Genomic DNA, 12,840 nt, shown 5'->3' with positions numbered 1-12,840 from the left:
TTGATATCAAGCACACAATATTTTGGTGAACGTAATGACAAGGAAATTGCCAGTATGATAGAGCAGTGAAGCTATCATTCCTCGATAAAAAGTTGCATTTACATCGGCGCCAGTTGGATCCACGGAGATAAAATATGATGAAGACATTGGAGTCCTTGTTGGTTTGCCATTAGAAAAACCAAATTTCTTCAGTATGTCTACAATGTATTTTGCTTGACAGAAGAAGATTCCATCAGTGAGTTGTTTAAACTGCAAACCTAAATATAAAGTTAGTTCACCTATCATGCTCATTTCAACTTTCTTGGACATCACCTCAGCGAACTCCAAACTCATCTTCTCATCAGTGGATCAAAAGATGATGTCATCAACATACACTTCAACAAGGATGATGTAAGATCCTGATTGCTTGATGAAAAAAGTGTTTTCAAAATTTTCTTGTTTGTATCCACTCTCCATAAGATAACTAGACAATGTGTCATACCATGCTCTGGGTGCTTGCTTCAAACCATAGACAACTTTATCAAGATGATATACATGATTGGGAAACTCTTCACTTGCAAACCCTGTAGGTTGCTTTAGAAAGACTTCTTCTTGAAGATCCGCATGTAAGAAGGCATTATTTAAGTCCATTTGATAGACTTTGAAGTTCTGAAATGAAGCAAAAGCAAGGAACAGACAAATCACTTTAAGTCTAGCAACAAGGGTGAAGGTTTCGTCATAGTCCAAACCTTACAGCTGATAAAATGTGACAACCGTCAATTTTTGGTCAAGTCAAAGTCAACTAAAGTCAACAAGTCAAACCGGTCAAGTCATCTAACCCTTGTATGTTAGGGTTTCCATTACGTTTCTTATTGTGCAACTCGGAATCTTAATACAAAGTATCACTTAGAGTTTTCACGTGTTCGGAAATTCCTAACCCTAATCAGGGCAAGTGATGAAACTACTCGATAAAACATTATTCCTTAACCCTCGGGGGCATATAACAATCATAACGAGACTTAACGGGATGTACAAACCTTTCGTTACGAAGCCAAACACTCAAAAAGGTCGCAAACGAGATCTCTCCTAAATCTCTCTCTGTATGATAAATCTCTCCAAGTGTGTGAAATCTCTCCCAAATCTCTCTCGGTATGAGAAATCTCTCCAAGTGTGTGAAATCTCTCCCAAATCCCTCTCTATATGAGAAATCTCTCCAAGCGTTGGAAATCTCTCCCAAATCTCTCTCTGTATGAGAAATCTCTCCAAGCATGTGAAATCTCTCCCAAATCTCTCTCTGTATGAGAAATCTCTCCAAGTGTGTGAAATCTCTCCCAAATCTCTCTCTGTATGAGAAATCTCTCCAAGCGTGTGAAATCTCTCCCAAATCTCTCACTGTATGAGAAATCTCTCCAAGTGTGTGAAATCTCTCCCAAATCTCTCTCTGTATGAGAAATCTCTCCAAGTATGTGAAATCTCTCCCAAATCTCTCTCAAAATCTCTCTCAACTTTTTATAATCACTCGGGGCATCCCGAACCTCGAATTAGACGAAAACAGCTCGAAAACGGAAGTCTACGCGAAAAACAGCCTTAAGGAGCCGAACCCTCTTAAGGAGCCGAAACCTCTTAAGGAGCCGAAACCTCTTAAGAACCGAACTTGTCAGAAGCGAAGATGTCAGAAGCGAACTACACCCTCTCGGACCGAAGCTCAGCAGACCGAACCGAGACCTCGGACCTTCGGTCCCTCCCCCTCGCACCTTCGGTCCTCTCCTCTTCCTCTCGGTTCCTTCCTTCCCTTCTCTCGGTTCTCACTCTCTTAGAGCCGAACCTCGCAGGTTCGGTCCATATTGTCGGTTTTTGACCTAAACTTCGTTTTAAGCTCGTTTTTCGTGATTTTAACGCGGGATTTTCACCCAAACTCGTATTTTAACATAATAAACCCTAAATATCCATATTTTAATTATATTTTGGGGAAAATCTTTGCCTAAGAATAAAATCTAGTAGGTAAGATTTATGGGTGGAGTGTTGACTTACCCTTTGGGCAAAGACACAAGTTACCTCCCATACCCACTCCAAGACCATCCCCAGTTACTATTCCACGATACCTGGTCATTTCATTGTCCTCTTTCCCCACTCTTTCCAGCCAAGTACCTTGCCACAAGGATAGAAAAACCCTTATCTCTCCTCCCACTTTATTCACTCTTTCTCAAGGAGAACAAACACATCTCTTTCACTTTCTCTCTCTAAAATTCGAGATTCAAAGGCTGGTCTTGAGTTTTTCCTCCACATTTGGTAAGTATCTTCCTCCTACACTTAGATATTCTACTATCCTTCATCCAAATCATGGATTGCTTACACAAATATCGTCATAATTAGTGTTAGATCTTCAAATCTTCAAGCATCTCCCAAGTGTTCTTGAGTTGAACACTTCTTTTCTTCCTCATCCATCTACTGAAATCACTCAAGGTGAGTTCATACCCCTACATTTTCATGTTTTCTTCAAGTTTTAGGGGGGGGGGGATACAAGTTAAAACACCAAAAACTTAACTAAACTCAAACAACAGCTTTCATCAGAAAAGTTGAGTCTTATTCACGGACTGTTTTGACTATCTTAAATTTAATATCTTTCAAAACTGTTTAATATGAAAATAGTTCAGGTTCATACCTTTAAAATGACTACTTGCACATCTCCATACGATTTTTCTACGATTTATGGTTATTTTTACAAAACTGCCTATCATTTCATAAACGAAGTCGGACCAGTCTGTGAATATGAATATTTTTAACACAAGTTAAATACTTCTAAAAATCATAATAAAAATTATGAATAAACTAGACACATTTTGTGAACTCTCAGAATTTACGGATTCAGTTTTCAACTTCGATGATTTTTCTATGATTTTTCTAAAACAGTGTAGAAAGGTCAAAATCTAGATAACAACTTATAACTCTCATCACACTTTGTAACATGTTGAGGAAAGTGTAAATCTTTGAGGATTTCATATTTTACATGAGTTTCTTGTTGTGGTATAATTATATAACAGAAAATACTCACTGAATTGTAAGAATCCTCCATCATTACCAATGGTACAAAACAAGGCATGATAAACATAGTTATATTTTTGCTATACGTTCGACTTACATAGAAAAGGGTTCTTATACACCACAAACAAACATGCTAAACTAGAATAGGTATAGTTAGGTTGCATATACATTACAAACATTTTGATAAACTATAATAGGTATAGTTTATGTTTCATTTACATTTCGAACTCATTACAAAGGACTTTCATTAACGGGGTACAAATACAAAGTACCGGGTTTACACAAAAAGGGGTACATTACAAAGTACCGGGTTTACAAAAAAAGGGGTACATTACAAAGTATCGGATTTACACAAAAAAGGGTACATTACAAAGTACCAGGATCTTCATTAACGGGGTAGAAATACAAAGTACCGGGTTTACACAAAAATGGGTACATTACAAAGTACCGGGTTTTCATATAAAGGGGTACATTACAAAGTACCAGGATCTTCATTAACGGGGTACAAATACAAAGTACCGGGTTTATACAAAAAGGGGTACATTACAAAGTACCGGGTTTTCATATAAACGGGGTACAAATACAAAGTACTGGGTTTACACAAAATGGTTTTATGGTATTAAAACTACATATCATTAGAATTGTTAGTTTTCATCTATAATTGCTAAGTGTACATGTTAGAGTTATATAAAATTGAATTGAAATCGACTTAGAATTGGTGGGCCCGCCTTATCTCCTGTTCCTTGTTTGGTTGTGGACCTAGGGCAGACCCATTATATTCGACGGTTTATTTAACTTAAATTTTTTATAACTTATATACACTGGGTGATTTTAGAAGGAATCTACGGGTCTTTCTAGGGTACATTATCGCATAACATAGGAGCATTCATTTAACACTTAACAAAGAAAATATTGGATTTTCTGGAATCATACTCTATCGCTTTTACAAGGAAAACGACTTTTTCCTCAAACAAAACTCTTATGAACTCACCAACTTAATTGTTGACACTTTTCAAAACTACTTGTATTCTCAGGAAATCAGTGAAACAGGAAAACAACAACATTTTGAGGATGGGACGTTAAATCGTCAAACAGTTCATTTTGTCATCATAATGTAATTGATTTTGAAACATGTAATCATATGCTATGGTGTAACGTTTTCAATTATATTTATGATGGTTGTATTTACTTTGAGCACTATTATACTCGTTGTTGTGATACTATACATGAAGTCCTCCACCCCCGGACGTTTCCGTCATCCTTGGTTCGGGGGTGTGACATAAAATCCTTGAGCCAGAAATCTTTCCTTGTTTCTAATAACAATTCCATCTTAATCCACTTCTTCCTAAGCACCCAACGAGTACCAATAATGGTTTTTCCTTGAGGCATGGGAACTAGAGTCCACACACGATGACGATCAAAATCATTCAGATCGTCTTGCATAGCTTTGATCCAGTCAGCTTCGTTGAGGACATCAACAACATTCTTTGGTTCGATCATTGAGACAAAGTTCACAAACATGCAGAAGTTAATGATGCACCTGCCATGAGTTAGAATCCCATAATTGACATCTCCAATGATTTGAGATTCAATAGGATCTCGAAGAATTCTTAGATTAGTACTTTCATTCAAATTATTCGGGACTGAATCTTCTTGATTTGAGGAGTTGGATGGCTCAGCTTCTTTAGTGATGAAAACCTGATCTTTAGAGTGAGAATGAGAATTAACAATTTGATCAATATTAGGAACAACGACCTTGGTGACATTTGTTAATAACTCATAAACAGGGTCTGATTGAATGAAAGTGAGCTCACCCTGAATGGAAGAAGGATGATCAATCCGATCATGGATGAATGAATCTTCATTGAACGTGACATGAGCAGTTTTCTCAACAATTTTTATTGAAAGATTGAATACCCTAAAAGCCTTAGACACATTAGAGTATCCCAGAAACACTCCTTCGTCAACTTTAGCTTCAAACTTTGAGAGTTTATCTCTCTGATTCAAAATGTAGTAGACACACCCAAAAACATGAAAGTAAGGAATGTCACGTTTTCTCCCCTTAAGCATCTCATAGGCAATTTTCCCATGACACTTTACAATGATGCAATGGTTTTTCAATGTAACAAGATATGTTGACAGCTTCATCCCAAAAGGATAAAGGAATGTAGAACAGTTCCACTTTACCCTTTTGAAGTATGTCCCTGATGAAGTGATGACGGATATTGATGTGCTTGGTCTTAGAATGCTGCACCGGATTTTGAATCATCTAGATGGGACTGGTGTTGTCATAGAAAATGGTAGTCTTTGAGAAGTTGAAACCATAGTCTAAGAGCTGAGTCTTAATCCAAATAATTTGAGTGCAACATCTTCCAACGACTACATATTCAGCTTCAGAAGTAGAACAAGCTACTGACGTCTGGTTCTTGTTGGACCAACTCACCAGTCTATTCCCTTGAATTTGAGCCCCTCCTAAAGTACTTTTTCGATCAATACCACATCCACCATGATCCAAGTCAGTGTATCCCACCAACATGAACTTAGAATCGTGAGTATACCATAACCCAAGGTTGGGAGTATGTTTCAAGTAACGAAAGATCCTTTTTATAGCAAGAAGATGGGATTACTTAGGATAGACTTGATATCGAGCATACAATATAGTGGTGGACATAATATCAAGGCAACTGATAGTAAGATAGATCAGTGATGCTATCATTCCTCGATACAGAGTTTCATTCACATCAGCGCCAGTTGGATCAACAAAGATAGACGCTGATGAAGACATTGGAGTCCTCGTTGGTTTGCTATTAGAAAACCCAAATTTCTTCAGTATGTCTACAATGTATTTTTCTTGACAAAAGAAGATTCCATCAGTGAGTTGTTTAACCTGCAAACCTAAAAACAAACATAGTTCACCCATCATGCTCATTTCAACTTCCTTGGCCATCACCTCAGCGAATTTTCATGGGATATTCTCATAATTTTGTTGCGTATAGTTTGTTGAACAAGAGAACAAGGAAGATAGAAGAAACTTATAAGCTCACATTTGATGATCATTATGTCAAAAGAATTGAACATACGTTCTTACAGAAACCAATTATTTCTGAATCCAATGATGAGTCTGAGAAAAAACTTACTTTTGATGTTGATCTTGATTTAATTTTTGGTATTCCTGATAGTGAAATTAATGCAGAGATCAACGTTGAAGATAATCAAATACCTGAGGAATTGAAACATTCTGATGATTCGACAATTACAAATGAAGAAAATGATGCACGTTCTTCATCAACCTCAAGAGTCAATGTTGAAAGAGTACAAATTTCGACTGATAATCATGTCGAGGGGGAGCATATAACTAACCAAACTGATGTCGAGGGAGAGCATATGACTAATCAACCTGATGTCGAGGGGGAGCATATGACTAACCATCCTAATGTCGAGGGGGAGCGTCACATCATGAATCCATTGGTTGAGGGGGAGCCAAGTGGATCGAATCATACTAAGGATGATGATAGAGGTGATGATTTTAATTATTATAATGATAATATCTCAATTTCAGGTGCAGTCTCGGATACTAAATATATATTTGAAGATGCACATTTAGAATTTGATCCTGCATATCTACCGATGGACAAATAGACAAGAGATCATATAAAGGAGCAGATTCTTGGTTATCCAAATTCTGGTGTTTTGACATGATCCCAGATTCGAGCCAAAAATGAAATTTTAAATTTTCATCAAGAATTTTGTATGTTCAATGTTTTTATTTTGAAAATTGAACCAAAAATAGTCAAGACTGCATTAGAACATCCCGATTGGGTTGTTGCAATGCAATCTGAGTATCTGAACGAAACAAGGTTTGGAGATTAGTTCCTAAACCTGATAATGTTTTGTTAGTTGGAATCAAATGGGTTTTTAAGAATAAAACTGATAAAGAAGCCAATATTGTTAGAAAAAAAAGATAGGCTAGTCGTAAAAGGTTACTCTTAACAAGAAGGTACCGATTATCAGGAAACCTTTTCCCCTATCGCAAGACTCGAGGTGGTACAAATTTTCTGGCTTATGCAGCTCACAAGGATATTGATGTTAACCAAATGGATGTTGAGTGTGAATTCCTCAATGGTGTACTTGAAGAAACGGTGTATGTCGAATAACCACCAGCTTTCATTAACGACAAGTATCTGGATCACTGTTATATCCTTGACAAAGCGGTTTATGTGTCGAAACAACTACCTCTTGCTTGGTATGCAACTCTTACCAATTTTTTTGAAAATTGCTAAATTTAAACAAGGATCGGTTGATCCTAATTTATTTCAAAGAAATTAGGGGTTCATCTGATGCTTGTTCAAATTTATGTCGATGACACTATATTTGGTTCGACTGATCCTTTGTTGTCTAAGGAATTTGAGGAGTTAGTGAAGAGTAAATTTAAAATGAGCATGATGGGTAAGATAAATCACTTTTTAGGTTTAAATATTCGTCAAAGCAGGGAAGTAATCTTTATCAGTCAAGAGAACTACACTCGAAACTTTCTTGAAAGATTTAGGATGACGAATTGCATGAAAGCTAAAGTACCTATGGTTGTCGACACGCGCTTAAGTCCTTCATTGGATAAGCCTGCTATTGATCTCAAGACATATATGAGCATGATAGGTTCGCTTTTGTATTTAACTGCAAGTCGACCTGATATTATGTTTTCTATATGTAATTGTGCTAGGTATCAATAGAACCCAAGAGAACCCCATCTTACTACTGTGAAGAATATCTTTCGATACATTCAGGGTACAAAAACGTTAGTATTATGGTATCCGGCGGAAACATGATTCTTTATCCAAACATTTTCTGATGCAGATCTTGGAGGTTGTCAATTGGATCGAAAGATCACTACTGGAGGATATCAATCAATGGAGGAGAAACTTGTAAGTTGGAAATCGACAAAGCAGACATGTGTTTCTATTTCGACAGCTGAGGCTGAATACATTGTTGTTGTTGGGTGCACGTCTCAAGTGATCTGGATACAAAGCCAATTGTGTGACTATGAAATCCATATGAAGAAGATACCTTTGTATTGTGATTCATAAATCACCATTCGCATTTGTGACAATCCAGTTCAACATTCGAAAACAAAGCATGTTACTCTTCGTTACCACTTCATAAAAGATCACGTTGAAGATGGGAACATTGAAATTCATTTTGTCAAAACAATAGATCATATTGCTGATATTTTCACGAAACCTTTGGATGAAAAATCATTTTTAATGAGTTTTCATGGTTTGGGAATGATGGAAGCATGTTCTGTTCCACATTCAACATAATTCTTCTTGAATTTGACATGGATATGTTTCTTACCTTACTTTCGATTGTTTGCATCACTTTCCATTAGTAGGTATAAGTTCGAGTGTTATCCTAAATTTCATTACTTATTTATTTGATATCTGTTCAGAGGTTACTGGTCCCGTTAAGCGTTCGAATGTCTTCGCATTCGACTTCCTTCTAATTGAGTTTGAATTTCGACCATGGAGGAACATTTTCGATGCACAACTTCATTTTTGGAGAATGACCACATTTTCAAAATCATGGTGGGAACAAAAAGATATTGGTAACGTTTTCTATTACTTTACCTTTTTTTTTTATAAAAATAAAAAAATAATTTCAAAAAGATTTTCTTATTTTTATTTTTTTTATAAAAATAAAAAATTAAAAAAGATTTTCTTATTTTTGCTTTTTCTTTATAAAAATCAAAAATTCAATTTTTTTTTTGCTTTATAAAAATCAAAAATATAAAAAGATTTTCTTATTTTTTTGTATTTTCAATGTTATAACTTTTTTTGGGAATCTCATTGTAACAATATGTTTGTACTTTCACATGCCACATGAGCACATTCAAATGGAACTTGTATGACTCGAAACTGTGAACTAGTTAAGTGTCCCTAGAAGCATGTTGCAACATGTTGTCCTCAAGCCTCAAAGGCTCTATGTGTTTGAAGCCTTAATGAAACTATCAGCACAAAAGTTTCTTCCCAATCAGGCTATATTCACATTAGTCGACGAACTACCTTTCTCTTCTCACAATGAGTAGATAGATTTCTTCTAGGTCCATATTCTTGAAGAGGTACAATGAATTTTTCTAACCAATATTTTTTACCCAAAAAAAAAAAAATTCATGATCACACACTATATTGCATACCCTCGACATCTCTGGTCGAGACCTACTAGGATGTAGGTATGTCACGAATCTGTGTTTATGATCCTGAATCATTTTTCCGTGATGATGGTGAAATCCAACAAACCTAGACTTAAATGAATTGACGATGAACATTTTTGTTCAAGATTTTAACGAAACATTTGTTTCATTGTACCACTTTTGATGTTCAAAATCTTATTTCATTTGTATTGCGTGATCTTAGTGAAATGTATTATTCCTAAGTCATTTTTGCCTAAAAGATCCAGATTTTAAATTTTTTATGAAATGAGATTTCCATCTGAACATCTTTTCTGTCACATTCGTTACTCAAAATTTATCCAAACTTACTTGTTCTTGACTACACTAGTCATCCAAGTATTTTTTACATAGTGATTCACATTTATGTTAAGTTGTGGACTTATGTGAAAATGAAACAACCTTCAAACCTAAAGAAAAAGAGGCCCTTCGATACTCATCAAAGATTTTTTCGATTGTAATTCAGGGGAAACCTCACAAGCAATTCGCCATCTCTCTTGATGCCCAGGATCAATTTGCCTTCATATCAAAGGATTTTTGATATCACAATATCCACTTTTTTTACTTTGATTCTATCTTATTCTTTGGCAAACAAAAGCATTGAAATCCTTGAGTTTTTGGGTATTACCATCTCGAAACTTAGATTTGCCTTCCAAACTTACTTGTTCTTGACTACACTAGTCATCCAAGTATTTTTTACATAGTGATTCACATTTATGTTAAGTTGTGGACTTATGTGAAAATGAAACAACCTTCGAACCTAAAGAAAAAGAGGCCCTTCGATACTCATCAAAGATTTTTTCGATTGTAATTAAGGGGAAACCTCACAAGCAATTCGCCATCTCTCTTGATGCCCATGATCAATTTGCCTTCATATCAAAGGATTTTTGATATCACAATATCCACTTTTTTTACTTTGATTCTATCTTATTCTTTGGCAAACAAAAGCATTGAAATCCTTGAGTTTTTGGGTATTACCATCTCGAAACTTAGATTTCGCAAAGTCTGGCAAATGATTTCACTTATCCTTCCCATAACTGAATAAGCCTAGCCTCCATGCCAAAGGATGGTTCTCTATTAGTAATGCAACTTATATCTGTCTCTATCGGTATCAAAACTTATGGCGGTTCTTATCCGGTTGGGGGAAGCGAAAGATCTTGTGGAAGTGATGGATCAAGATTTTCACAGGAATTTAGGAGAAAAGTTATCATTACTTTTAAACGTGGCGATTTTTATGGTGATGGTTCAATAACCAAATTCCACATGGTATTTTTTCATTGGGCAACGGTTTGAATTCAAAATTCACGCCAGTTATATAAGGAAAATGGTTCTTCTGTTTTTCAGTTTATGCTCTCTAAAAACTCTCAAGAACCGTATTGTTCATCGACGATTTTCTCTCGAAAATTCTCTCTAATTTTCTCAAATGGATGCTATACAACATAATGTCGATCAAGTTACAACAAATGAAGATGAGATTTCACTACCAATGATGAAGATTATGCACACAAATCTTCGTCTCATCCCGTCTCTCGATGTGTATCCGAATGAACTGCAACTGATTGTTCAAATTCTGAACAATTTTGGTATTTCTTTTACGCTATCTGGAACATTTGCCATTCCGATGCATTGGTTATCTCTTGCTGCTTTAACGGTTGTGTTCAATAAGTCAACCGAAGTTGTTACTTTCCAACTATCGTCTTCTAAAACAAAGACGCTCACAAAGAAGCAGTTTGCATAGATTTTGAAGTTACCTTATTCAGGTAATTTTTATGAAGTAACCACTGCTCAGATTATCCACATGTTTAATAAGATGGGACATCAACCCACTTTTTTTAATATTAGTTCTTTTAAGAATTCGAGCCTACCTTGTGTTTTGAGTTTCCTGTTTGGAATTGTGTTAAGGTGTTTGACAGGGAGGAGTTCTGGGTTAGATAAGGCCAAGCTACAGGTTTATCTAGGTATGGCTTGTCTGTATTATGGTCTTAGTGTAGACTATGCTTCATTGTTGTGGGAAGAATTTGGAACTTCAATCTCTCATTCCAAAGTAGCGACTGGGGTGTTGAGTGCTAGGTTTTGGGGGTTGATTTTGAAGGAAATCTATTGTCACAAAAATATTCTTGTTCCATAAGGTGTTGCTACTGCTGAGTTTCCTACGGTGATAGTTCCAAAGATTGTCGTGGATGATGCTAAAATTTTTCCAGTTTTTGCTTGAATCCCTGATTCGATGTTCAATTTGGTGGATCCTAAAAATCAATTGTTGGTGTAGTATTTGGCTTCTATCGATTCTACTCCAACTGGTGTTCTTCCAACAAAGGTTTCTTAAAAAGGAGTAGAAGGACCATCAAAAGGATCTAAGGCTCAAAAGACTAAGAATCAAGTAGAAAAGCCAAAAGAAGTGGAGGATGAGCTTGTTACAGAAACAATACCCACGAAGACTGGTAAACGGGGTACTCAAACGAACCAAGAAACCAACAAAGAAAACTTCTGATTCTGCAACCATGAAACCTACTCAAGATCTAGTTGTAGAGACTATTGATCCAATTGTTGTTGAAACTTCTGATCCTATTCCTAATACAACTACAATTACACAGGAAAGTGAACCAGTTGCAAAAAAACGTGGTTGAAAAAGGGTTAAGAAACTAGAATTTACAAGAAGGGGAGTTATTTTACGTGAAGTTTCAAGTCTCGGATCTCCACCATCAAAGAAGCGTCGCACTTTAGATGTTGCGCAAAAGTTAAAGAAGAGAAAGCATGATAAAGCTGAAGTTCAATTTGAGAAAGTAATTGTCGAGACTGAGAATGATAGCGATGGTTCAGATACTCGATTTGAGGATTATTTTCATGTATCACCACGAAAGGATACCCCTGTCAAGACCATTTTTGAGGAGACAAGGATTTTTGATGTCACTATAAACATATCTTATACGGGTGCAAACATCGATTCCAGTGAACAACAACCCATCAATATCCCTGACAAAGCTCCAGTCATAACATCCGATGTTTCGTATACCAAGTCCGTTATGGAGGAGGTCGAAACTTATCTAATAAGGACACAAATATCAACATGGATGAAGGGATGATTATAGTTGAGTCAACAACCACAACAACAATTGAAACATCAACTGTTCTACCACCACCAACATCACCAATTACTTCTTCCATTCCTGTTACAACTATGTCACCAACCTTTGTTGGTGTTATGCAAGAACCAATTACCAATATTGTCTCATCATAATCAGCTGAAGCTGAGAAGCCAATTCAAGGAGACGAAGCTGATGATGAAAATGTGATGGGTTCGTCTTCATAACTTCAGTTCAATCCAAAAGAAGAAAACATGTCGGATGACTTAATTATGTCAGGTAAGTAGTTCAAGATTCTTAACTCCAAAATAAATTCTTTTCTTCAAATTATGGCTAATATTGGAGGCAAGAATTATGTTACTGGGGTTGAAGTTGATTAACTATCGAAAGCTCAAGAGTCTTGTGAGTGAACTTTAATTAGCGAAGGTGTGGGAGGTTCGAGTTTTTCGCTTGTCAAAATAACTTCCAATAATGATCCAAAAGATAAAGGAAACCCCATTGAAGTTGTTCAGTCTAATG

General features: G+C 36.1%; 1 protein-coding gene across 1 annotated transcript; it reads right to left on the bottom strand.

Annotated features, from left to right (window-relative positions):
* Positions 1-348: 348 nt before the first annotated feature.
* LOC145127564 (uncharacterized) lies at positions 349-5,968 on the bottom strand. The gene is made up of 3 exons (XM_079062741.1): positions 5,762-5,968; positions 4,375-5,163; positions 349-648 (listed from the first exon to the last, which is right to left on the bottom strand). The coding sequence occupies exons 1-3, from the start codon at positions 5,966-5,968 to the stop codon at positions 349-351; spliced, it is 1,296 nt and encodes a 431-aa protein (XP_078918867.1).
* Between the last annotated feature and the right edge of the window lie 6,872 nt (positions 5,969-12,840).

The sequence above is a fragment of the Lactuca virosa genome, chromosome 7 (assembly GCF_052849685.1).
Source record: "Lactuca virosa cultivar CGN04683 chromosome 7, Lactuca_virosa_CGN04683_v6, whole genome shotgun sequence".
NCBI lineage: Eukaryota > Viridiplantae > Streptophyta > Magnoliopsida > Asterales > Asteraceae > Lactuca > Lactuca virosa.
This window is presented reverse-complemented; position numbering and strand designations above follow the sequence as displayed.

Coding starts and splice junctions, on each gene's coding strand:
- LOC145127564 (XM_079062741.1), bottom strand. CDS start 5,968: ATGGCCAAGGAAGTTGAAATGAGCATGATGGGTGAACTATGTTTGTTT. Junction 5,164..5,761: donor TTGATCCAACTGGCGCTGAT/GTGAATGAAACT, acceptor TTTGGGATGAAG/CTGTCAACATATCTTGTTAC. Junction 649..4,374: donor CCATTATTGGTACTCGTTGG/GTGCTTAGGAAG, acceptor GCTTCATTTCAG/AACTTCAAAGTCTATCAAAT.